Source organism: Ambystoma mexicanum, chromosome 6p (genome assembly GCF_040938575.1).
Source record: "Ambystoma mexicanum isolate Mex_15411 chromosome 6p, UKY_AmexF1_1, whole genome shotgun sequence".
In the NCBI taxonomy this organism is placed as follows: domain Eukaryota; kingdom Metazoa; phylum Chordata; class Amphibia; order Caudata; family Ambystomatidae; genus Ambystoma; species Ambystoma mexicanum.
The window spans coordinates 788,469,130-788,494,203 of record NC_090935.1 but is presented as its reverse complement, the minus strand read 5'-3'; the positions used below and the strand labels follow the sequence as shown (position 1 = coordinate 788,494,203).

Sequence of the window (25,074 nt, the reverse complement as noted above, 5' to 3'; positions counted from 1 at the left end):
CCATAAGGCATGGGCATTTACAAACAAGAGCATAGGTCAAAGTGAAAACCCAACCGACCAAGATCACAGTGAACATTGTTCATTCTAAGCTAGGAGCCAGCCATCACAGTGCCTCACAACTTAAACACATTCAGCAATCATAACAGACAACTAGGTGCGTTAAAGTGTAGCAAAAACATATATGACCCACCTGATGAATGAAATGTATGCGATAAAAAACAACAAATGTTTCAATAGAGTTACAGAGCAGCGATTAATAAATGCCATAATCCATAACACTGAGTCACGCATACATCCTACGAAGTCTAGAAACAGTTGCCAATGCTTTTCCTCGAGCAAAAGCCATCTGGACGGATTATTTTATATTTCAAGTATTCCTTCTGCTTGTTTTGAGTGACAATGTGAATAATTTACATGAAAATTAAAAAAAGGGTGTGTCTGGAATCTCAAGCAGAAAGCAGTAACAGTGTGCTTGTTTACACCTCAGAGCAAATCCAGTATGATACCCCAGGGGTGTGAGGTGGCATTACCCCTATTGGTCCATTTCCGGGCTATATGAGCCAGTACGGCTTGGAAATATCGGTATTGCCTGGAAATGGGCAAATGTGAGAGAAGCCTCGCCATTCACCCGTGAGTCGCTGCGCTGGTGGCACGGGTCTCAATGCGGCACCCCCTCTCATCACAGGAGCGTGTCACCGACAGCCATGCTGCCAGAGCCCCATGGGTCTCGGCACAGCATTTCCTCTTCACAGGAGCGCTGTGCTGACAGGCACCACCAGACACCCCCATCCTCCACTGATCCCTATGTTTTGGTTAGCTCTGCGGGGGAAGGGAGCTAGGCACCAAGCCACGACATACTGAGCAGGATATTATTATTGCCGCTGGCTCCTCCTCGGTCCTCCAACAGATTATGATCATCACTTAGAACGCCCTCTCTCCACAGCATTCTCTCCCATGCCCAGCCTTTCCTGGGCAGAGGAGGCCTTGTCCGCTGTTCTTTTCTGTTTCTCGCTTTTGCAATCTATTTGGCCCATGGTGGGCTGGATAGTGTAGTCTAGAAACAGGTAAGTGATACCAGTAATATATACACACAACACTAAATAGATACATTATTAGGACACCCTGGTGCCTGTGACTTGTTTCTTTATTTCTCTAAGGGGACTAGCATGTAGTACACACTTGCAAAATCCAATTGGGCCAGGGGCTGAACAGTGCATTTCGAAAATGTATCATTACACTTCAGAGTTGAACAAATGTTTCCAGTAGTCACGTTCATTTTTGATACTTTGGAACAGCAGCTATTGCCTTTCATAGTTGTATGACATACACGACAGTGATTGATCAAGTCTGATACTTTGGAAGAGAAGCCATGCATTTATCTTAGACAGTCTGAAAGACTGCTGCCTCTAGGACCCAACTAGATGGCTCTTTTTCGAGTTTTTTACAAGCTTGTTAGTATTCTCTAAGGTATCACTTCAATGTTTTAAAATAAAAATATTAAAGTCGAAACCCCTTTAAAATCAACAGTGACAGTATTATCCCCCTTTGCTTAATTAAAAGCTGCAATTTACCCATTTTCCTATGGCAAATGTAAACACAAGATTTATGTGGCAAAACAATTAAATGGTGACAGTGTCTGGTTACATGTCTTTCCATCGAATCTATTCCATCGAAGATTAATACCATTGAATCTTTTCCATTGAAAAATGTTACATCGAATTCCCATACATAAAGTTCAAAGTGTTTATACATCGAAACCCTTTTATCGAATAGGTTTTCGTTATATAAACACTTTACATTATTTGCATGGAAAGTCTATGAAACATGCATAAAGTTAAAACGTTACAGGGAGCTGTCCAGTGCTGAAATCTATAAAGTATTTCAACACTGGCCAGCTTCCTCCAAGTTGTGGTGTTTATTGTTTATTGGGGGTGGGGGATCTCCCCCTCCAACCCCACTCAGCCCCCAGGGGTCCTCCCCCCCTAACCAACCCCCATTTTCAAAATTTAACCCTTGTCCAATGCTGAAATCTTGCAAAAATCTTTAATGTATTTCAGCACTGGACAGCGCCCTCTAACTTTTGGTGTTTATTGGGGGGTCCCCCCGCCAAACACCCCATTTTCAAAAATGAACCCTTTCCTCAACCCACTGAATTTCCAACCCAAACATACTACTATTTTAAAAGGTATGTTTGAGTTGGAAATCCATTGAAATTCATTCAATGAATCTGCTTTTCGATGGAAAAGCATTTCAATGAATGAATTTCGATATATAATTATTTGATGAAAATTATTTCGATGGAAAGACTGCATATCACAGTGTCTAAGCACAATGAATTGCCCCCAATCAGCAAAACAAAGAACACACCATACAGTCATCTAAGGCTTATTAAGCATCTTTCAAGATTACAAGATCAGAAGAACACAGTGTACCTTTGGCATGTTGGACAGAGCAATGTGCTTCTCCTCTCTCAGGATCTTGATTACAAATGTAGCTTTAAAGGCTGGTTCATCAAAGCAGGGAAACGCTTTCCTTGCTGCCAGAGGCTCAAACTGGGTCGCTGCCAGGATCCTGCGAAACACATGAGACTGTTTGAACAAACAGGAGGGAAACAAGATGATTATTTAACTTCTATTACTACAAAAGCGGCAGCCAGTCAGTCATGAAAGGCGGACGTCCACAGTTGAAGATCATCCTCAATAGGATGCATTATAAGGTAAATAAGGCAAATAGGCTGCACTAGCTGAATGTGTTTTTTTCCAATTAAGTGTGGGAGGCCAGAAGAAAAATAGGACTCCGATTTTCCATCTCACTAATGATATTTATTAAATGAAAAGTGAAAACTCCAGTCTTTCCCGTATGCCAAGGGTTTTCCCTACCTAATAAAACTAAATAAGGAGCTTGTCTGTCGTCAGCGAGTCCAAATCAAGATCAGTCCACTGTCCAAACTAACATATCCGAACGCTACCACTATTAAAACAAAAAAACACAGGAGAAAGACTCCCTTCTCCTGTGAGCTAGTTCTTCACCAAATTTAGTTCAATAACGTATCATTGGGTAGTTCTTGGTAACTGCTTGTATTAAGTGTCACAGTTCTGTTGCTGGGTTCTTCAAGGTTTCATGCGTCTCTTTCATCTGATTACTCTTTCTTTCCTTCGTGTTCTCTTCTTGCCTTATTCTAGTTGTGTTTCTACATTTTCTTTTCATTCAGATTTAAGGTTCTTCCCTTACTCAATTGTCCACTCTTTTTCTTGACTGTGACGAGTTTTAGCCTTCCAGTATTGATTCTCTTGTCCTTCATTTACTCCTGATACTTTATCCTGACTGGGACAAGTATGAGTGTTCCAGTAATAATCTTCAGTCCCCCTCCCGGGTCTCCCGCTTTACCAGTTACCTGGATTGTTCAGGGATAAAGTCACCAGGATTCCTAACTGGCTGGGACCCGCTGTTCACTTGTCAGGTTGACTTCTCGTAACTTCCGTCATCTCACATATGGTTTCTCTGTTCTTTATTCAGTTGTTCCGGTTACATCAAAGGAAGTGCTATCAGCGAAGTTCACAGACCCTCTGGTCCACCACGACTTGCTAGCGATCACGTCCCCACTTATGTCTCGCCGAGGATCGGGACGTCTTGCGTCCATCTCGGTTTCCGAGTCTCTTCTCCTTTCCAACACTGCGGGACGTAAGCTGCACTTGGGCTTCTCTTTGGCATCAGACCCTGCAATTTCCCATCAGCGTACCTCTGCAAGCAAATTCTAAACTCGCGGGTTCTCTCTCTGACAATGGTTCCACCTGTCATTTGTATTGTGCTGCCGTTTCACTTCCTGTGGCGCAATGTCATGGTCCTTCCTCTCTATTTGGTTCATGCTCTGTATTCTTCCAGAGGTTTTCTTTGTCTTAGTACAATAGAAGTTTTCCTTCATAGACACAAAGAGTGTTTTGATGACAATAACATATTTTGGTTTGTTTTTCATATCTTTCTTCAATGGATGTTTTTGAATGTAAGTTAGTGGTATGTTGCTTAGGGAGTTGCTCATAAGAACGGGAGTCCTTCTCCCCAAAGGGGGAATCTCCTGGTTAAGTCCCTTGCCCCTACCCCTACAAAGGGTATTGCAGAGCGGGCTCACCTACCTAGCCTCACTGGGAAAGGCTCCCTCTCCGGAAAAGTGACGGATTCCGTGATTCGTCGCAGCAGATACACAAGATAGTGTAACACCATAAGTAAACCCAATGGGCATCCCCTATGAAGGGCCACATTTTGACATTAACATTCTAGAGGTCTTCCCAATGTGTGCATCCAGATCGTACTACAGATGTTTCCCAAAGTGTGGCATTTCTATTACTTACTTCCTACATGAACTGGTCACCCGGTACTGGAAGCGGATGCCCCATTAGAGTAGCTGGCAAATAATTGTATGGACTGATCCTGCAGCAATCCAAGTTCATATCATGAGAATACTTGAATACTCTGCAACATTCTGGAAATACATTTACAGTTTGCCCCAGTTCTTTTTGATAGGAATCATCTCCTACAAGGAGAATTTATTCTAGATACCAAATTCTTGCCTGCAGAAAAAAAACACAATTTCTGAAAATCCTAGTCTCACTGTTCAAACAAACATTGGAGCAGGGAAAGAAAGTCATCATGTGGATGAGTTTCAGCCGACGGGCCTTTGTTTAGTAGAGCTGAAGAGTATGGCCCAATGTTTCATTCTGTTTTACCTGCTACTACGACATGCAGGTATGGCTACTATACAGTGATGAGAAACAGCAGTTGTAGAGTCAATTACAATTTCTGCAGGTCTTCATCTAATAGAACTGCACTAACACACTGCCCTAGCACAAAACAAATACCATAAAGTAAGTAGGGCAGTACTCTTAAGCATATTTTTTTGCTACATAAATATGTTAATAGAACCGAAAAAAAAGTTCATTGCTCCATATCACCTAATGATGTATACTGAAATGAATACACCAAGACACATGAAGCAATAAACCGAGACTTGAGAAAGATCAACTGAGCAAAATTCATGACGCTATCAATTTTAAATTATATTTTTGTAGTGATTGCAATTTACTATTTTGATACTTCTGAAGCAATTCAGCCGCTGTTTGAAATGATCTCTCTGGTGCTGAAAACAGAAACACCAACTGATACATTTTACTAAGGACATTGACATTTTTTTTAGAACAAATGAGGGACATGAAATTGATATTGAGACAACAAACACATATAACCCTTCAAAAATTAACAGTATTAAAATAGGGGGCAGAAAAAAAATCTATTAGCTTCTAAAAAGGGAAAGGATAGTTTACTATTAATGAAAAATAATAATATTGGAAATACAACTTGTTCACATCAAGATCAAACTAGAATGCAGCAAAACCGTCACATCTCCTAATCTCATTCGTTTGGAGATGATTTTTAGACATAGCTTATAGACACAAATAAGGCATACCTAGGGATTAATTTGAAAAGTACAGGTAATTCAGTGGATGCACAAGGCCTAGCAATGGAAACAAATGGATAAACTGGTTGAGGAAGTGCATAGAATAAAAATGCATATATAGAATTCCCCTAACGGAATTGATTACATTTTTGTATTACGTTTTTGTAGTACCCATCTTTGAGTTTCAAACTTGCTAGCAAGTTCTCTCAAATAAATAGGTCTCATGATAGAAGCGACAATAAACCGTCTACCCAATGAATTATCTTACGTGTTAATGGTACTCAGTTCTTAGGCTGGACCAAGGTAGGCTATCTTGTACAAATTGCATCGAAATTATGCCTTGACTTTTCATTAAATGCCAATTGTCCAAAATTAAATAATCAATGTATTAGTATACTATAATTTGGCGAGGATGCATCACCAATTCACAAAATTACAGGTTTAAGGAACTCTGCAATTCCAAATGCCGGACTAGTAAAGTTACCAAATCCAATGTGTGTCATAAAACCAGAAACACGCCTTTTCGACCCAACCTCTCATTAATAGTTGCACATTTACAAATTGAGTATTTTAAATACCTGGTTTCCACTTCTCAGAAAAAGCCAACAGAGGTAAACAGTTAAAGAAAAGTGAAATTATATATTCTGCAGGAGTGTTGTTAGTATACTATTCTCAAAGGTATATGGCAAAGGACTATTTAACCGACATTAAAAGCCAACAGTGTTCAGACAGTCAGATTGTTCAGAGGTGAAATAAAGGGGCCAAAGTCAAGTGGCTACCTAATGGAAAAAAACTTGTCGTTCATAAACAGAAATCACCAGAATCCACAATATAAAATAAAATATTTTAAACTACCGTTTTTGCCTTAGCCAAATCTAGGTCGGACCATAATCTGAAATCGTGCAGAAGGGGTGTAAAAGAGATGGGCTACTGAGAATGTGCATCTTTACCATGATTTTAGTTTTGCGTTGAATATGGCACTCACTGAGGTCTCCCACAATCTGCAATTTCTTTTTATTTTTTTTATTTTTTTTTCCAAACTCTTTTTATTAGCAGCAACATGGGAATACAGAGCACCTCATCGTCAATAGCATACATTTTCCAAGTAAAAAAAAAAATATATCATTGTCACAACATTTACCCAAAATTAACTGGATTCGTCGTCATCGGAGGCCAGGGTACATAAGTAAGTCCTGAAAGGGCCCCATATATCTTTAGGCCTGCAAGCTGTGGGTCGGGTCATTACATACTGTTCTTCTGATTCATTTACATACGTCAGTTCACGAAGAAATTGGTTCATATTGGGTGGGCTCGCATTTTTCCATTTCAGCAGGATACACTTTTTAGCAATTGCACATGCAACATTAAACAATCTTCTAGTTTTCTCCTAACATTTGCATATGTACCCAAATAAGTATTTTTGGGGTTTCAGGTCTGGTGGGATCTGTGTGATTTCTCCAAGCATTACAGCGACATCTTTCCAAAACTTCATCACCACCCGACACTCCCAATACATATGAAAGTCTCCTGCCTGTGGCATGCATCCGATGCATTAGGGGTAAATTTCGCTCTTTTAGTTGGGCTGTAATGGAGCCTGTTCAGTATCTTAAAATGGGTTAACCTCAGGCCAGCATTCAGGGAGATATTCTTAGTCAAGGAACAATATCTATGCCACTTCTCGTCTTCGATGGGTATTTGTAGGTCTCTTTCCCATTTTTCTTTTACATGGTTTATCGTGGGTGTATGGGGTTGTACCTCCGCATATAGTCTAGATATTCCCAGGCCTCCCGCAGAGGTCACCATCTGTACACATGGGTGTGGCTGGGGTTCGTCTGGAAATAGCGGCCATTTTTTTTTAAATGCAGACCGCATGCGGTAATATTGAAGTGTCGTGAGTGGCCCACCCCCAACCGCTCTTGTTATTTCCCCCAGGGTCGCAAATTTACCATTTATGAACATATCACCAACCTTCATTTCCCTGTTAGGGTCCCAAGATTCTTGTATTGCGCTGTCATGCGTGGGGGGTATACCTGGGTAGTTCCAAAGAGGTATCTCTGGATTATAAGGTGTTTCTATCTGCAATCTTCTATATATGGCTTCCCATGCTTTAACCGTACAGCTAACTGGGTTATACTTGAACGTATCCTTGTATTGTGTATCGAATATGACTGATTGAATATTCGTGGGGTGTGTGGTAAATTCCTCTATTAATACATGGTGTGTCTCCTGCACGGTATCATACCAGTACCTTGCAAACTGTGCTTGGGCCACACGGTAGTAGAGCTCGGAGCCGCTATACCGCTATACCACCCATGGAGTATGCCTCAGTCATCTTTTCCCAACTTATCCTGCCGGTTTTCCCATTCCAAAGGAACGTTACTACTATGGAACGGAGCTTGGCGAAGAAGGTTCTGCCCGGCCATATAGGAATATTGACAAACAGATAGAGCAGCTTGGGCAGGATTATCATTTTAAGGACCGCTACTCTGCCATGCAGTCTATCTGTGCCATTAGCCCGAAGTGCCTACGGAGATTTAGGGCAGTGGATCTGGCGGGAATAAACCCATTTTGATCGGGGTGGACCAGGACGGGGACCGCCGGTAAGAGTCTATTTGCCATTACTTTTGCAAATATTTTAACATCTGTTTTTATAAGTGATAGAGGCCTGTAGGAAGACACATCTTGTGGTGGTCGTCTTGGCTTGGGGAGCACTGTGATCACTGCCTCCCTCATGGTTGGGGGCAGTATATTGCATTCAAGGGATTCCTCCCATACTCGGAGGAGTATCGGGACAAGTTCTTCATGGAATTCATAATAAAATTCTGCCCCTATCCCGTCAGACCCTGGTGCCTTACCCGATGTTAATGCTTTGACAGCTTCTGTAACCTCTTCCGCCGATATCGGCTGATCTAGCGCTACACGATCTGCCTCTGCCAGTTGGGGAAGGTTGAGAATTGCAAGATAATTTTTAATGTCTGTGGGCGATTTTGTATCTTGATTCTAGTATAGTGTGGTATAAAATTTGACAAATTCTTGCTTTATCTCCTCCTCCCTTATGAGTACCCCCCCCCCGTGTCGTCTGTATACTCGTTATTTGGTACAGTGTTTTATCGTATTTGAGAAGATTAGAGAGTGTCCTGCGGCCTTGTTGCCTTCACCGTACCTGAGTGCACACATAGGGGGCAGCCATGTACTGAACTTCCCTAGCGGCCAGTTTATCGAATTCCCGTAAGTGTGTATGTATGTCCGCTAGTAGTTCCCTATTCTGCGATTGGGTATATCTGCTCTCCAATACCTCCAGTTTACATTCAATGTCCGCAAGTTCAGCTCGTACATTCTTCAGCATGCCTACTGATTTGGACAGCAGTACCCCCCGATACAAACTTTAAATGATTCCCACACCGTGGAGTATTTGCTTACCGTGCCCACATTGTTAGTGAAGTATTCTGCTATCTCAACATGTAGCGTTTCCACCACCCCAGGGTCCCCCAGCATTCCGCTCGGCATTCTCCATCTTTTAGCGGGACAAGGGGTGTCCTGAATGTTCAATTCTATCATCACTGGGGAGTGGTCAGAGAGCGTACGGGGCAAGATTGCACAAGTCTGCAGCGTAGGGGACATGCTTGATGTAACAAACCAGTAGTCAATCCTAGACTCGGAGTCATGAACCGAGGAGTAATAAGTATATCTCCTGTCTTCGGGGTGTATCATACGCCAGGCATCTATCATTGACAGCTGTGAAAGAATGCTACTCAGGCAGTTTTGCTAGGGGCGCTAGTAACCCTGGAGGACCTGTCCAGTACAGGGTCAAGTGCCACATTAAAGTCCCCACCCCATATCACATTTGACAAACCATAGGCAGCGATCAATTGGTATACATTCACATAAAACGAAGGGTCATCTATATTGGGCCCATATGTGTTAACTAGAAGCATTTGCCACCCAGCGAGCATGCCCCACACAACCACATATCTACCTTGTTCATCCACCTTATGCCCCTCCAGACCCCAATTTTGACCCCAATTTTGGATGAATAAGAGTAATAACCCCTCTGGCCTGTGTAGAGTAGTCCGTGTAGAAACGCTGCGTTCCCCATTTGGGCATATGTGTAAGTTGCCGTTAGCCATTGTGTGTGTCTCTTGCAGCATTAGTATCAGAGGGCCATGTCTAGTAACATAATTAGCAATTTTCTTGACCTTCACCTGGTTATTTAGACCCCGTACATTCCAAGTAAGTAATTTTATTCTTATCTCGTCACCAGTATTGTGCAATAATAGATGTTTCAGAATCCTTGACCATCAGAGTTGTGCCGTATGTACCATACGACCGGCGCCTTTCCCAATGCAGCCACTTTTTTAACATAAAACAAACTGTTAACCGTTAACAGCGTCCGGGGCAGCCAGCTCACCAGAGAGGGGTCTCAGCCCGCCTTGCCCTGGTCTTTAAAGCCGTGTCATGGCCGGTGAACAGCTCCCGAGAAGCCAATGTGGGACTGGAGTCGGGTGCGCAACTCGGGGAGGACCGGCACAGCCCGCACTGCAAACGTGGACCAGGTCAGTGGGCTACTACCTGGTGAAGCGGGAGCACCAACATTCTGCCTTCCCGCAGCCCACCACACCAACCCCCTGTCTCTGGGCTCGTGGAGGCCAGGCGTGGGTCTCAGGCCAAGTTCTAGAAATGGGCTAGGAACCAGTTCAGTCTACGCCGAAGCGTGCACAAATGTATAGTGTTCCGGGCCGCAGGATTGCCAACCGGGCCGCGTGTGGCTGCGGGCGTCGATCTCCGCCCGTATCACCCCCCCTCGCGTCTAGGGAGGGCAGGGCGGCGGCAGGCCCGCACCGCCGGTGTCTCGGGGCGGGCAGGGCCGCAACCCCCACAAGGATCACAGCAATCGCCGGCCCGCAGCAGCTCGGGTGATTGAGTGTGCACGAGCGGCGAACCGCAGGGTATCCTTACCCGCTGCCGGCGTCGCGCTACTTCTTTCCCACGCGTGCCACAGGCCGTGTCGCAGGGTATCCTTACCCGCTGCCGGCGTCGCGGTACTTCTTCCCTGCGCGAGACACAGGCCGCCCGGTCTCAGTGTCCCACGCGGTATCGCCGCACCGCTAACCACCAGCAGGGCATCACAGGGCAAGCGGGGATCCCAGGGCTCCGCAGCAGCAACGCCGGTTTGGTGTCTCTTCTCCATGGCCGGGGTGCCCCTGAAGACACTGTATTCGGCCACAGGGCGCGGGCCGCTTCCACAGGCCCTGCACCCCCACGGCCCGGCGTCAGATTGCGACCGCGGCCCCCAGCTGTTTTCTTACGGAGCCCTTAGGCGGATCGGACCTGCGATGGAGGCCGGTAAAACGTCTGGCCCCCACAGCTCCGGTGTCACACAGCGCAGCAGTCCAGGATTTACAGGCTCGCAGGACGAGGCTCCATTGCGTCTGTACCTCAGTTTTGGGGTCTGACGGCGGCTCTGAAAAGGATTAGTAGGCACAGGATTCTGAGACTGAGTGGGAGCTCACTGATCAGGCAGCCATCTTAACAGTGCGCAACAGCGCCCCCCACCCATAAACTACCAAAGGTAAGCATCCAAGTGAAAAATGTTTTTGGGCACAGGTGGAATCCATCAGAATACAAGTAGCATGCAGCAATAAGAAGGAACAGCAAGGTTGTGTTTCAAGGTAGAGCTAAGGCTTACTTGTATGTGACTGGTTAATTATCAATTAAATTGCTTGGTTCCCAAATAATTGGCAGGGGAATAGTGCAAGCAATTATTGCTAATTTTACATCAACTACATTATCCACTCACTTTTTTGCTCTTTTGACCCTATATGCATCAAAGAGAAAATGTTGGCTTAAAAGCCCTTATTGAACAATGTTTGCATTTGTTCAATAAGGGCTTTTAAGCCAACATTTGTTGTTGATGTTGGTAGATTCATATAGATCCACACCCCTCTTACCATGGTTGATTGTAGATCCCTTGCAACAAATTGCCCCCCCCCCTTTGTTAGCTCCCTTGTATTAATACTAATAGGCCTACCTAGTGAAGCAAATGTTTGGCATTACCCAATTAAATGAGCACATATAAATGGGTCATGTATGTGATGCTGGAAATGCATTGGAGGGACAGGTCATCCATGTCCTTGTCCTGTACTCCCTTATCATGTGTGTTGTGTGTTGTGTTCTGCACAGGAGTCCATGTGGGACTCCTGGTAGTGCAGCTCTTCCTCTTTATGGTTGTAGTTAACAGAGCCACTTGGGATACCCTTATAGCACCCATGGGTGGGGGTACAATCCTGTACCCCTAGTGTATGTTTTTGGGCGCCTGTGTGTGGCCCACAGAGCTAGGTATGGGCTGGTGGCAGCTCCATGCTGAATTTGACAGGTGCTCAGAGTATCCACTATTTTAGGATACCCAGGCCCTGCCATAGGAATCAGTGGATTCCTGATAGGAGACAAGATGGCCCCTGTGGCCTCTGGGTTTCTATTACCTGTTAGTATGGTTTCCCAAAGTCCTGGGAAGCCCCGACCCCGTGCTTTCCCCTGACTGGCTGCTGGGCGGAAGAACCTTATATGGTATTGTGGGGAAGTCCAGGCCAGACTGGTGAAATCACCAGTGCGGAACTGGCAAAACCCCAAAGGAAGGCAAAATCCAGAAGATGATAGGAAGGATAATAGTGTGTGAGACAGCGACCAAAGAACCAACTGCTACGCTTTGCGAACCAATGCAACCTCCCCTTTCTTAACCCCATCACAAAAAAGGAAAAACTAAAAAAGGTGGAGGTAAGGGAGAAGGTGCTTGCTTGTTGGAAAAAATTAGAGGCTTTGAATGGAACCGAAAGACACTGCGAGCGGGCCAAGAAAGGAGAATTAACGACCAAGCCTTGAACAAGGTCGTATGCTCAAGAAGAGAAGAAACTGTAAAGCTGGAACGCGCAAACACAATACACCTAATACATTACGTACCAACATTGCGCAAACATTACCTCGGACGATATATATATTACCTCGGAGTGCTCAATAAACTCAATAAACAAACATATTGCAATCGTGGAATATGTAAAGGAACAAAGAGCCGACTGGGTAATCTCACATTTAAAATCCAAAACAGTAAAAGATCTGCTGACAAAAGAAAGTCTTTTTTTTACCTAAGAGTATATGGAGAAAACCAAGTGGCGGCAGCCAAAAAGCAACAAGAAAGACAATTGAGACAAGACATCTCCACTGAGGCAAGGGTTAAACCACAACCCGTAGGAGGAATGGAAGATATAAGACATGTGGCAATAAACGTTGCATTTGCCAATAACACCACTATAATAAAAAGGAATGGAGAAACAAAAATAGAAAGAGAAATTATCCCAAGGAAATGACTGGTCCTGGCTAGCTCACACCTTAGCAAAACCCAAAAAAGAATAGCAAGGATATACCAGAGAATACACGCAATGTACACTCATCTCCTGGGACACTAGAGGATTCATGCACTTGTTTAATCAGTCACCAGAGGACTTGACCGGAATCCAGATAACCTGTCTACAAGCGACCTGGCTACGCACAATCCCACTGTGTAAAGGGAATGAGACCATGATAAACCCTGCAGAAAAAGGAAGCAATGGCAGACCCTACGCAGGATATTGACGATGATACGAAATGACAGTAAATTCAGAGTGACAAGTACAGGGAATCCAAACCCCTATATACAATGGACCAGATTACAACCCGAAGACTACGCTGTGGCTGAGCCTTCGCATGTGGCGATTATAAACCTCTATTGGAAAGCATTGAAAATCCCTAAGGTCAACTTTTTAAGAGGCATAGGAAAAATAATCGACAACGCACCCAGCAACATGCACAGCCCACCGATTGCGATTTGTGGCGACCTGAATATGAAATGCTTAGACAAAAAGGGAAAGCCCAAACAAAGTCACGACAAGGAGGTTTGACGGATGGAAACTGACAAACTGAAGTGGTCCCAACTCATGGAGTCACGCAATGTATACCTGCTCAATGGGCATATCCAGGGGGATATGGCAGGGAAAAAGACTTGGACCAATGGGTCTCAACACTGGACTAGATCTACACTTCAAGAAACTACTTAGATAAAGTGGTGAGACTTGAAGTGCTTGATCAATGAAGCAACAACCATAGTCTGCTAAAGTTGACTTGAAATGCAAGAGACATGACAGGAAAGGTTCTCGCAGCATCGTTTCCATCAATCAATCAAGGAGGCAATCAATTGAAAATAAGAAGTAGAGACCTAGAGGAATTAACAAACAAATATCAGGAACTGATCAAAAGGTAAGTGAATAACTGTGCGTATGAGCCACTACTGGCTGAATATCGTACAGTGAAAACAGGGATGAAACAGTCCCCGTGAAATCAAAACAAATGTACAGTACAACAGTAGTGGAAAAAAAGAAAGGTATTGCGAAGCGAGTTAAGAAACTGGAGAAGAAATTATGGCAGTCTCACTGAAGGGGAATTAAGACAAGTTGAAAAGACAATAAAACAGCAATATAAAAACTGTCTGATTGTCTTACTCTTACAAAATAAATGCGACCAAGAGGAACGGGACTCCATGATGAAAGCCATGAGACACAAGACAACGAGAAAAACAAGGACCATCATTAACAGCGTTACCCTGAACCAACAGAGTCGCTTAAGCAACTGAGTTTCGGAGCAAGATGGGTAGACCACTTTGCAAGAGTATTCGGAAGGGATGAAATGCAACTCAAAAAGTACAGAGAAGAACAAGTTACTTACCAACTGGTAATGTTCTTTCGACTGGATATTCCTCCAACGTATTCCTCATCTATGACATGTAATGTCCACAGCTGTGCTGCATTCGGAATTATTTTCGCCAGAGGTCGCACTTCGTCGATGGCATCTAGTCGATGTCCCTCGACTGCCTCCGTCGGGGGTGATGTCATCGGATGTTACAAGTAGTATGCATCGGCGCCCGTACCCTCAGTTCATGTTTCCCCCCTCCCCCTCACAACATGTGGCACACGTGCCTATAATACAGCATTGACTGCATTTAGCCTTGTTGGAATAAAAGCTGTAATGGCAGGGACATTCTTGAGAGGGGTAGGAGGGGTGGGGGGGAGCCGATGAGGAATACGTTGGAGGAATATCCAGTCAAAAGAATGTTACCAGTTGGTAAGCAACTTGTCTTCAAATGGATTGTGTCCTCCAACGCATTCCTCATCTATGATAGATTACAAAAGCAGTATCCATGAGTGGAGAAGAGAGACGAATTTAGAAATACCCAATTAAATAGCAGAGTAAAGCACTGCCTTACCAACGGCGACATCCTGAGCATGGGAAGTATCAAGGGAATAATGCTTAACAAACGGGTGTATGGAAGACCACGTTGCAGCATCACAGATGTACTTTACCAGTACACCCCTCTGCAGGGCTGCCGATGTAGCAATGCCCCTGGCGGAATGAGCCCGCAAGCCCTCAAGAGGATCTTTGCCAGCCAACTTGTAGCATTCTGAAATAGTGAGGATGATCCACCTAGACAAGGTTTGCTTAGAAACAGCCTGGCCCAATCGGTGTCCAGAATACCCCACAAAGAGCTGGTCTCCCACTCTGACCTTGGACAGTCTAGAAAGATAAAAGCTCAATGCCCTCCTAGGATCCAACCTATGGAGTCTCTCCTCGTCCTTACTAGGATGCGGAGGATAGTAGGCAGTGAGCACCACCTTCTGACTTAAATGAAATTCTAACACTACCTTAGGTAGGAAGGATGGGCGTACTCTCAATACAACCCTGTCCTTGTGGAACAAAGAGAAGGGTGGCTTAGAAGAAAGTGCCTGCAATCCGCTCACTCTTCGATCAGAGGTAACCGCAACCAACAAAAGTTTTAAATGTCAACAATCTCAACAGACAAGAGTGCAAAGGTTCAAACGGTGCACCCATCAGAAACTTTAAGACCAAATTAAGGTCCCAGACCGGCACCTGAAAAGGTGACGGCGGAAAAACATTTGTGAGCCCTTTCAGAAACTGGGTGATCAGTGGAATCTTAAAATAGGAGCATTCCTCGGACAAGCGCTTAAAGATAGAAAGCGCTGCCAGGTAAACTTTAATGGTTCCCACCTGAAGACCCCTGGGCCAAAGAAAGTAAGAAGGAGAGAACCTCCGGAAATGAGCACTGAAAAGGATCAACATTCTTTCCTCTGCACCAGTCGCAAAAATTATGCCAGCAGTACAGGGACTTTGTTCAAGTATCTTAAATCCAAGAATGGTCTCAGTCCTCTGTCCTTCTTGGGAATCAGAAAATATGGGAATACCAACCCTTGTACCTCTCCCCCACATGCACTGGTTCTATAGCGCCTTTCTCTAGCAGGGTCGAAATCTCTGGCACAAGGAGTGGATCTGCAACCCTCAAAGAGTGCTTCACTGGTGGATTGTAGTGAGGCCGTCGTAGAAAAGGAAGATAGTAGCCGTGGGCTATTGTTTCCAGAGACCACGCATCTGAAGTAATGGCTTGCCACTCTTCTAGATGTGGAGACAGCCTGCGCCCTACGGGTGAACAATGAGCCTCAGAGCGGTTTTGAAGCGGCTACGGCAGTGCCTGATGGCATAGAGGCTGCTGCTTGAGTGGCTTTGGCACCTCTACCTCGTCCACCACGATGAAACTTATGTTGGCACCTCTGCCTGGCACCTCTGACTGGCCATTCCTCTCGCCCTTCCAAATGAAGAGTAGTAGCGAAAGGAACCCCTACATTGCTGTCCCCTAGGACGAAAAGGCTGAGGTTGCTGAACAGCTGCTTTGGAGGTCTGCAACTTCCCAACGCTCTCGTCAGCCTTGCTACCAAACAGATGAGACTTGTCAAAGGACATGTTGAGAAGACGAGCCTGCACTTCTGGTGCAAACCCGGACTTCCGCAACGACGCAAACCTGCGCATCTTGGTGCTCATAGCCATGAACCTGCTGACGCTATCCGCAGTGTCCAACCCAGACTGAAGGGATTCACACATGGCATCCTTGCCATCCTTCACAACAGCCAGAAAGCCATCCCCTTCTTCCCCTTTGGGAATATTCTCAGTCGCTAAAGAGATGCAATTCCACAGTGTGTGCAAAAACTTTGCTAAAGCACAGTTGGAGTCGGCTGATTTCAACGCCATACTCCCCGCAGAAATACCTTGCGTGCCCATCCTTTCATGCACTTATTGTCCCCCCTATCAGGAGGGATGGTAGGGCATGCTGCCTGCTTTGAGGTGGCCATAGCCACCTGACCACCAAACTCTCCGGAGTGGGGTGCGCGGACAGGTAGCTGCGGTCACTACAGGATGGGCGGTATTTCTTTGTTAATGACTTGTTCACTGCCACAATACGCTCCGGGGGGGTTCCTAGTAGCAACCACCCTCTTTTGCAACGCCACATGAAATGGCAACACCGGGTCAGTGGACGGACACTGATCCAAAATATCAGTAAGATCATCTTGATCAAATTGCACCGGAGGCCTGGCCCAGTCCAGGTACTCCACAACTCTCAACATTAATCTCTGATAAGAGGAGTTGGCATGATCCCCCTGGATCCGGCTTATCAAACTCTTACTCAGGGGAAGTGTCAAGGCCACTGGCATCATGCAAGGACTGACCCAGATCCTCCACCCGACACTCTTCAAAAATGAGACACATTCCGGAACACCAGGAGTACCATATGGAAGACCAAAAAGGACCAGCATCCTCCCTCTGACCTTTCTTCGTCCTCATAAATGTCTTGGAGAGGCTTAAAGAAGTCCTTCTTAGGGAGAGGAGTGCACCTCTTCTCAGCTACAGCCTTCACAGACTTAGAAGTAGCCTTCCTCGGAAGGTCCATAGTCACAGGGACCTCCACCGGTAAATTCGGTCCAGATGGCATCGAGTGTCTTGACAGCGTGGACAATGGCGCCGACAGCTTCGAGGGCCTGACCAGGGGCAAAGACCCGACAGGCACACCCGGCGGGCATGGCGCCGACACCTTCAAGGGCTTCGAGGATTTCGAAAGCTTCAACGGTTTCGCCGGAGATGAAGACCACGACCTGGAACGTCTCTGGTGAACACCCGATGCCTTGTCCCAACGGGACCTCGAAGGCTCCCAATGTTTATCACGTCGTCCACCCGGGTCCTAAGGCGCGCGAGTAGCCAGCCGAGACCATTCCCTGCCGGCTTTGTCAGAAGGAGCGGACGGAACTGTGCCTTGGGACTGAAATAGCTGCAACATCTCCACCCAGAAAGCATCCCACTCCTCCGGGGTCGAGGATTCGGTGGGGCGGGTCACCTTATTCAAGGAGGCGTCGTCCGAAGACGAGGAAGGCGTACAGTGAAGTTGCTTCCTGGACTGCCGCAACAAAGAGGACGAGTGGCACGAACCACTGCGGGACCGGGAGCGCTTTGAAGTCTTCCGACGAGGAGAGTACCCTCTCAACTTGTCGGTTGAAAGACCAGCCGACTTGGATTTACGGGGCTTGGACACCCTTCCTACCTTCAATTTCCCCTTACGTTCCCGCAAGGCCTTGGCAGTCAACGACTGGCACTTTCGAACAGTCATCCGTAGCGTGGTTCTCACCCAGGCACCACAGACAAATTCGATGCAGATCCGTAATCGACAATTTGGAGCTGCAATCCCGACATTTCTTGAAGCCAGACTGCGGGGTCGTCGGGGTAGAAGAAGACATAATACGGTAACTTAACAGTAACCACGAGGCATGCCAAATTTTACAAAGAAAACATGTTTGTGGAAGAAACGGAACTGAGGCTACGGGCGCCGCGTGTGCTACTTATAAAATCCAATGGCGTCACCCTCGACGGAGACCTTCGAGGGACATCGACCCGACGCCATCGACGCAGGAAGCCCTCTGCCAAAAAAAATTCCAAAGCAGCACAGCTGTGGACATTACATGTCATAGATGAGGAATACTTTGAAAAACACAATCCATTCGAAAATGTAAAGGACAAAAATGGAACCTGGAACTCCCTGTAAGTCAGATTGTAACAACAATAAAGAAACTGAAAAACTCGGCTGCAGCTGGACCAGATGGTCTAACGAATGCAAACCTATAAAACGGGACCCAGAGGCACAGGCAGGATTCTTAGAGAAATTATATAAAAACATTGTGAGAATGAGAAAACAACAAACCTCATGGACAACTGGAATAATTGTCCCAAATTTTAAAAAAGGTCAGAGAGAAGATCCAGCTAATTACAGGCCAATAGCCCTATTGGACGTAGTTGGTCCAATTCTGGCCTCCAGCTTACAAACAAGACTAACAGAATGGGCAGAAGAGGCCGACAATTGACCCAAGACAAACGGGGTTCACTAAAAGCACAGGGACCGAGTTGAATCTATTTATCCTGTCGCTTTTGAAATTGGAAACCATACCAGCCAAAAGTAAACTGTAAACTATTACTCGCAATCATCGACTTGAAACAAGCGTTCGATGAGGTGAACAGAAAAAGAAAAAAAAACTATGGACAAAATTGCGCAAATGGAAATGCTCTGAAGACCTATTAAAAATAATTGAGGCATTCCACAAGAACACGACAATGAAAGTGCGGCTAAAGAACGTGGGAGTACTATACATGCCAATTGAAACAAAACAAGGCGTCAAACAGGGATGTCCACTTGCTGCCACATTATTTAAACTATATCTTGCAGATTTACCTGAAGCAATAAGTAACATCAAGATTCTACAGCCAATACTCAACAACTGCAAAATACCAGCAGTGGTCTATGCTGACGACCTGGTTGTGGTATACAATTAAAAATTACATGGAAGACAATGATCTAGTAATAAACATTGACAAATCAAAAATCGTGATTATTGGGAACAGAACTAAAAAAAATTGTAGAACCTTTAAATGGAGAATTGGCAAAGAGGACCTAAAAATAGTAGAATCAATAAAATACTTGGGGATTCTGTTCAATACACCAGCAGTGGAAAATGTCTGGCAAGCAGAGTTGGAACACAAGGCAACAATGCTGGCAGCACAGGGATCAATAATGCACTCCCGTTACGGGAAATTTACAATGATACCGCTGCGTTGCTTTTACCTGCAAAAAGTTGTACCCATCCTAACATATGGAGGAGAGGGTATTGTGAACTTGTTGTGGAAAATATGGGCCTGACTTGAAAGCAAGTTCTGGAAAATCACCTTGAAACTTCAAAAAAGCCTCCTGATGGCAGCGATACGAGTCGAGTTGGGACAACAATCACTGCAATCAATCATACTGTGGAAATCGCTGAGCCTGCTCATGAAAATTGTTGTCGAAAAACCAGCGATTGCCTATAAATTCCTGAAACCACGGGGAATAGGGAACGGCTCGATAATGTTATATAACTGGAAAGAAAATTGCAGGATCCAACTGCAACATAGACTCATGGCTGGAGATGTTGATCTCTTACCCAGAGGCAGTAAAGGAGAAATTGCGAAGAGCAGATTGGATCAATACCTTAGAGCAAATAAGTTATACAAACGTATGCAGAACGCGATTCAAGATCACAGAAAGAGAATCACAATCACAGATTATCTCCAACAATTTCTAAACAGACATCATCGAGATCAGCTCCTCCGCATAAGACTTAACATCTACACGACAAACGAATACCTACAGTCAAGAGGAAAGAGGTGTCAACAATGGTGTATGTAGGTTCTGTAATAATCAAGGTCACCTGAAAACAGTAAATACTTAGTGACGCAATGCCAGGCCCTAACAGAAGTAAGATCACTATTCCTGGTAAAATACCTCGAAGGAGCAAGTTCACTAACAGTGGACGAATGGTGGCAATTATTCTTCGGTGGGAGAAAGAAAGGACAGACTTGTGCAGGAATTAATTTCCTAGACAAAGTAATGAAGGACATAATAGAGAGTAATAATGAAATAGACAAATACCATGTGAACGTGAAGAAATCATGAGAGGCACTGGAAACAGCAAGTGAATCTAGCGTAGAGGAGCATTTTTTTTTTACAGGAAATCACAAATTTGCCCTTGAAGGATTTATGATGGGAGATAAAGAGGATTTTATGTGTTAAACGTTTATTAGAAAACTAATTCACAATTTTAAAAAAATAAAACAAAAAAATAACTACACTACAAACAATGGAAACTATCGCAACTGGTAAACTGAGTGGGATGAGGTTAGAGGCTATCCAGAGTTATTGTGAAGCCAGGGAGTTAAACTTTGAAGATAAGTCTAGGGCTGAGCAGATAGCTGCCTTGGTGGACTACCAGACTGATTGAGATGCTCTTGATGAAGGTGCGGGATGATACCACTGAGGATCCTACCCGTGGGGTTATTATTGAATCTGATTCTGGGATTGTCACCTCTCCTGCTGCCTCTATTTCTAAACAGTGCACTGCTCTTCAAGGGAAGACCCTGAAGATTGAACTTTTAAAAATTGTAGCTGCAAAGGGAACAGTTAGCCTTGCAATACAACATGTTGGAAACAGAAGCAGAGTTGAAGAAAGAGGAGCTGGCACAGCAAGTAGCAGTCAAAGATAGAGACACTGAACATCAAAGACTTCAGCTAGAGAAGGCTAAAGTGGAGACTTCAGCTTGACCAGTTGGGGGTGTTGGGTCACATGCCACTAAACGTATGAAAGATTTGATGAATGTGTATGTGGAGAGTTCAGATATCCGCCAATGGGTGGAAGCATTTGATATGTCTTGTGAAATCAATGATGTTGACCGAGGAGATTGGGCTAAGTGTTTGTTAAGCAGAGTACCTCAGACTGGTTACGACTGCATTCTGAAGTTCAGTGTTGTTGAAATGAGCCAGTATGGGTGCATGAAAGCTGCTATTATTGCCAAGTTTGGCAAGCCATCCACCCAATACCTTAAAAGGTTCAGGGAATATAAGAAAAGAGAGAATGCGTCTTGGCTTGACTGGGTGAGTGCTGCACATATGAACATGATGGGGTGGATTGATGGATACAAGGTGAACGTTTTTGTTAAATTGTCACACCGTTTGTATTTTGAGCATTTTTCTAAAGCCTGTTCACCAGAGCTGTGTCAGTATGTTGCTGACCAGAACATGTTGGATCCCTTTAAGCTGGCCAGGCTGGCTGAAAAGTGGGTCTCCCACCGGGTGTCCCCCAAGGTACCCAGTGGAAAGGACAAAGAGAAAGAGGTCTCTCAGAAGTCTGACGAGTCCCAAAAGCAATCACAGTCGAGTAAGCCTAAACCTTCCTCTCCTAAGAACCAAAAATCTAGTGGGGATAAGTCTTATGGGGGGTTGGAGTAAGAGTAGCGGTTCTCCTGCTGCAAAGCAGGCTCCCAGTGGATCCAGGCCCGTACCTCGCATTCCTGCCACTTGTTGGGACTATGGGACTCTGGACCACAAGAAGGGTGACCCTATGTGTAAAGGTATGGCACTTGGAATCCAGGCTGTCAGCCTGACCTACCCTTTCTCCATGCCTGAGGTGGTGGCCACTGTCCTCCCCCTCTACAGGAATCACATTTGGTGCTACTGCAGAGATTTCCCTAGTGTCCCTTGGGGCCTGGGACCAGTACGCAGAAGTACTGGCTACTATCCCTCAAAACACTTGCAGATTTGTAAGAAGTGTCCTCCTGAATGGCAGGCCTTCTACTGGTTTGAGAGACACTGGGGCAAGTATGAGAGTGGCGGACAGGATCCTGCCCATGTCAGAGGACTATTTAGGTGCTCCTCTGAGAACTACCAGGTTAGCTGGTGGGCCTCCCAAATTATCTCCTGTTGCCCTAGTCACCATCATGACTGCAGACAAGACAGCAAAGTTTCCGGTCCTGGTTTAGGACAATGTACCCTCCAACATTTTGTTTGGGGATGATGTAGTGGAGTTGGGGTTGATCTCTGATGGACTACCCTTGACTGCTTTCTCAGTCACTAGATCACAGGTCACATTGGGTCTGACTGTCAGGCTGGATCCAGTGGTAACCCGAGACTCAACTCCTGAGGGAGAAGAGCCAGAAGACCGTCCTGCGGGATAGGTGCTCAACCCAGAGGATCACCCTGACGTTCAATGCCTGCTGGCTGAAGGGGGGCCCTCTAGGGGAGACTTCTGCAAGGGTCAGAGAGAGTGCCACTCTCGCGAGGGTCTAAGAAAACAGGCCCAGACACAAGGTGAAGTGCCTAGGTCATTCAAAATGTATTCGGAGGGTGAGCTCCTATGTAGTGAACTCACCAAGCCTGAACCTGGTGCCCTCAAGAGGTTGGTGGTAACCAAGGTTTACAAGCCCTTTCTGTTGCAGTTGGCGCATGAGGTGCCCTTAGCTGGTCATCTTGGGACCAAGAAGACTAAGCAAAAGCTCTCTGCACATTTCTACTGGCCTTGGATGGGAGTAGAAGTGGAGGCCCACTGCTGTCCCACTTGTCAGTTGCCTGGCAAGACTGGAGGCAGTGTTATTGCCCCACTGCAGCCTTTGTCAGTGGTTGTCACACCATTTGAGAGGGTTGGCATCGACATTGTCGGTCCCTCAGACCCTCCCACATCAGGTGGACACCGGTTCATCCTGATCCTGGTCCTGGTTGATCATGCCACCAGGTACCCTGTGGCTATACCCCTTTGGACCATTACTGCCAAGGTGGTTGCCACGGCTCTCCTGGGCATATTTACCAGAGTTGGATTCCCTAAAGAGGTGGTCTCCGACTGAGGATCCAACTTATTGTCTACATGCAAGCGATGTGGAAGAAATGTGGGGTAACACAAGTTCTCCACCTCCTACCATCCCCCAGACCAATGGTCTGGTTGAGAGGTTCAATAAGACTCTCAAGGGCATGCTGGGTGCTTTGGAAGAGCCCATAAAGATGAAATGGGAACTCCCCCTACCATGCCTAATGTCTGCCTATGAGAAGTGCTTCAAGAGGGTGTTGATTTGAGCCCCTTTGAGCTTCTCTTTGGACATCCCGTGAGGGGGGCCCTTGCCTTGGTAAGAGAAGGTTTGGAAGCCAACCCTCCAGGTCCTGCCAAGCAAGTGGGGGACTATTTTTTTTTATTTTGTATTATTGTGTTAACTGAATTAACAGTTTTTCAAGAAAAAAATAAGCGCAATCCTGATTCCTTAGGAGCTTTTGTGTGTTTTCTCATTTTTTTTTAAGTTAGTAGTCCAGTTGCTTGTCAAAGGGCTAAGTCCTTTCCGGGTCTTTCTGATCAGTAACAGATAGCGTCCAAGTTCAAACTGTGCAAGAAGTTTACCACTGGGATTACTGGTCTTCGACTTAGCCCATTCATCAAGTATGACCACCAGTAGTCCGCATCCAGTCTTGAGAATTTTGAATAGAGGTGACCCAAGTGGGTTTCTCTGTAGCCAGTGGTTCCCGGACAATGGAGAATCAGGTGTTTTAGGCTCTCCTTTGAGTCTTGGTTCAGACAGAAACTACAGGTGTCGGACGCGGCTTTGTCTCGTGTTTTCAAGACCTCGTTGGTTTTTAAGATGTTCAGTCTTGCTCTCAAGAAGGTCGAGCGAAAGGTCTTGTTCGGAAACTCCAATAGATAGCTAATGGGCTCGTTTATTTTTTGGGCAAAAGGCAGGAGATGGGCCGCAGATTTGTAGTTGAGTGCTTTCTGTTGGGTGTCGCACCAATCTGATTCTTTCAGTTTTTTTGCCGTTTTTTTCGGATTAGCCAGAAGCTCGTTCTCTGAGCTTCCTATTGATTTTAGGAGAGTTTGGTTTTTATCTATCCAGGTTTTGAGCGTTTTGTTTGCACCTTTCTCGATTTCTTCTTGGATCAGTGTGTAGATTTTCTCCCCAGATGATCTCACTTCTCTATAGAACATCAAGCTGTTAAGGGATACTGTGCCTTTAAGTGAAGTAAGGCCGAGTTCTCTTCTTAACAGAGTTATTGGGGTAGAGATGGGCAGTCACAGGACTTTTTTCCAAAGGGAACCCTCCAATTCCGGCCAAATTGAGTCTGGAATGCCAAGCATGGCTGCCACGCCATAAGTAAGCGCTGGAACTGCTTTCATCCTGTAAAAGTTGGTTGCCGCCTTGACTGAGAAGCGACCACTTTTTTTGTCCATAATGATCAATTGATTTGTCAAGATTTTGTTTTTGTTGATCAGGAGGTCTAGCATTGGTTGCTCGTTCTTTTTTTTGCTAAACATGGTGCCCAGGTATCTAAAAGATTCCACCTCTTCGAGGCGGGTGTTATTGAAGAACCATGCCTCTGAAGCTTTTCGTTTGGCCTCTTTTGTCAGTCACATCACTTTGGTTTTCAAGGCGTTACTTTCCAGGTCGCTAGTTTGCAGGTATTCATTCAAATTGTCCAGTTTTCGCTGGAGCCCAATCTTCGTTTGGTCAATTAGGATGATGTTGTCTGCGTAAAGCAGCCTGCTGACCTTATCAGACCCTAAAGAGGTGGGGGGAAGCTTTTACGTTCCTTTCGGCATGTTGGTAATCGCCAGTGTAAGCGTTGTAAAGTGCCGGTGCCAGAGGACATCCCTGCTTTACTCCACAAGTTGTACCAATTGAAGAGGAAAGTAGCCCTGTACCGTTAAGTCGCACTCACATGGATGTTTCAGAGTAAAGTTCTTGAATAGGTTCCAACAAGGAGGGGGGATAGTTCCAGTTAGTGAGTTTTGTCCATAGCTTCTCTGTTTACTTTGTCAAATGCTTTGGACAAGTCGATGAAAGCCAGGCACAGGGGAGGCGCCCCTTCCTGGACTCTG

General features: G+C 45.4%; 1 protein-coding gene across 1 annotated transcript in view; it reads right to left on the bottom strand.

Moving 5' to 3' along the window:
- LNPEP (leucyl and cystinyl aminopeptidase) overlaps window positions 1-25,074 on the bottom strand; it is a 1,221,122-nt gene that overhangs the window by 897,069 nt on the left and 298,979 nt on the right. The window contains exon 3 of the mRNA XM_069627677.1: window positions 2,433-2,571. Within this exon, the coding sequence (XP_069483778.1) occupies window positions 2,433-2,571 (139 nt within the window). The remainder of the gene's footprint in view (window positions 1-2,432; window positions 2,572-25,074) is intronic.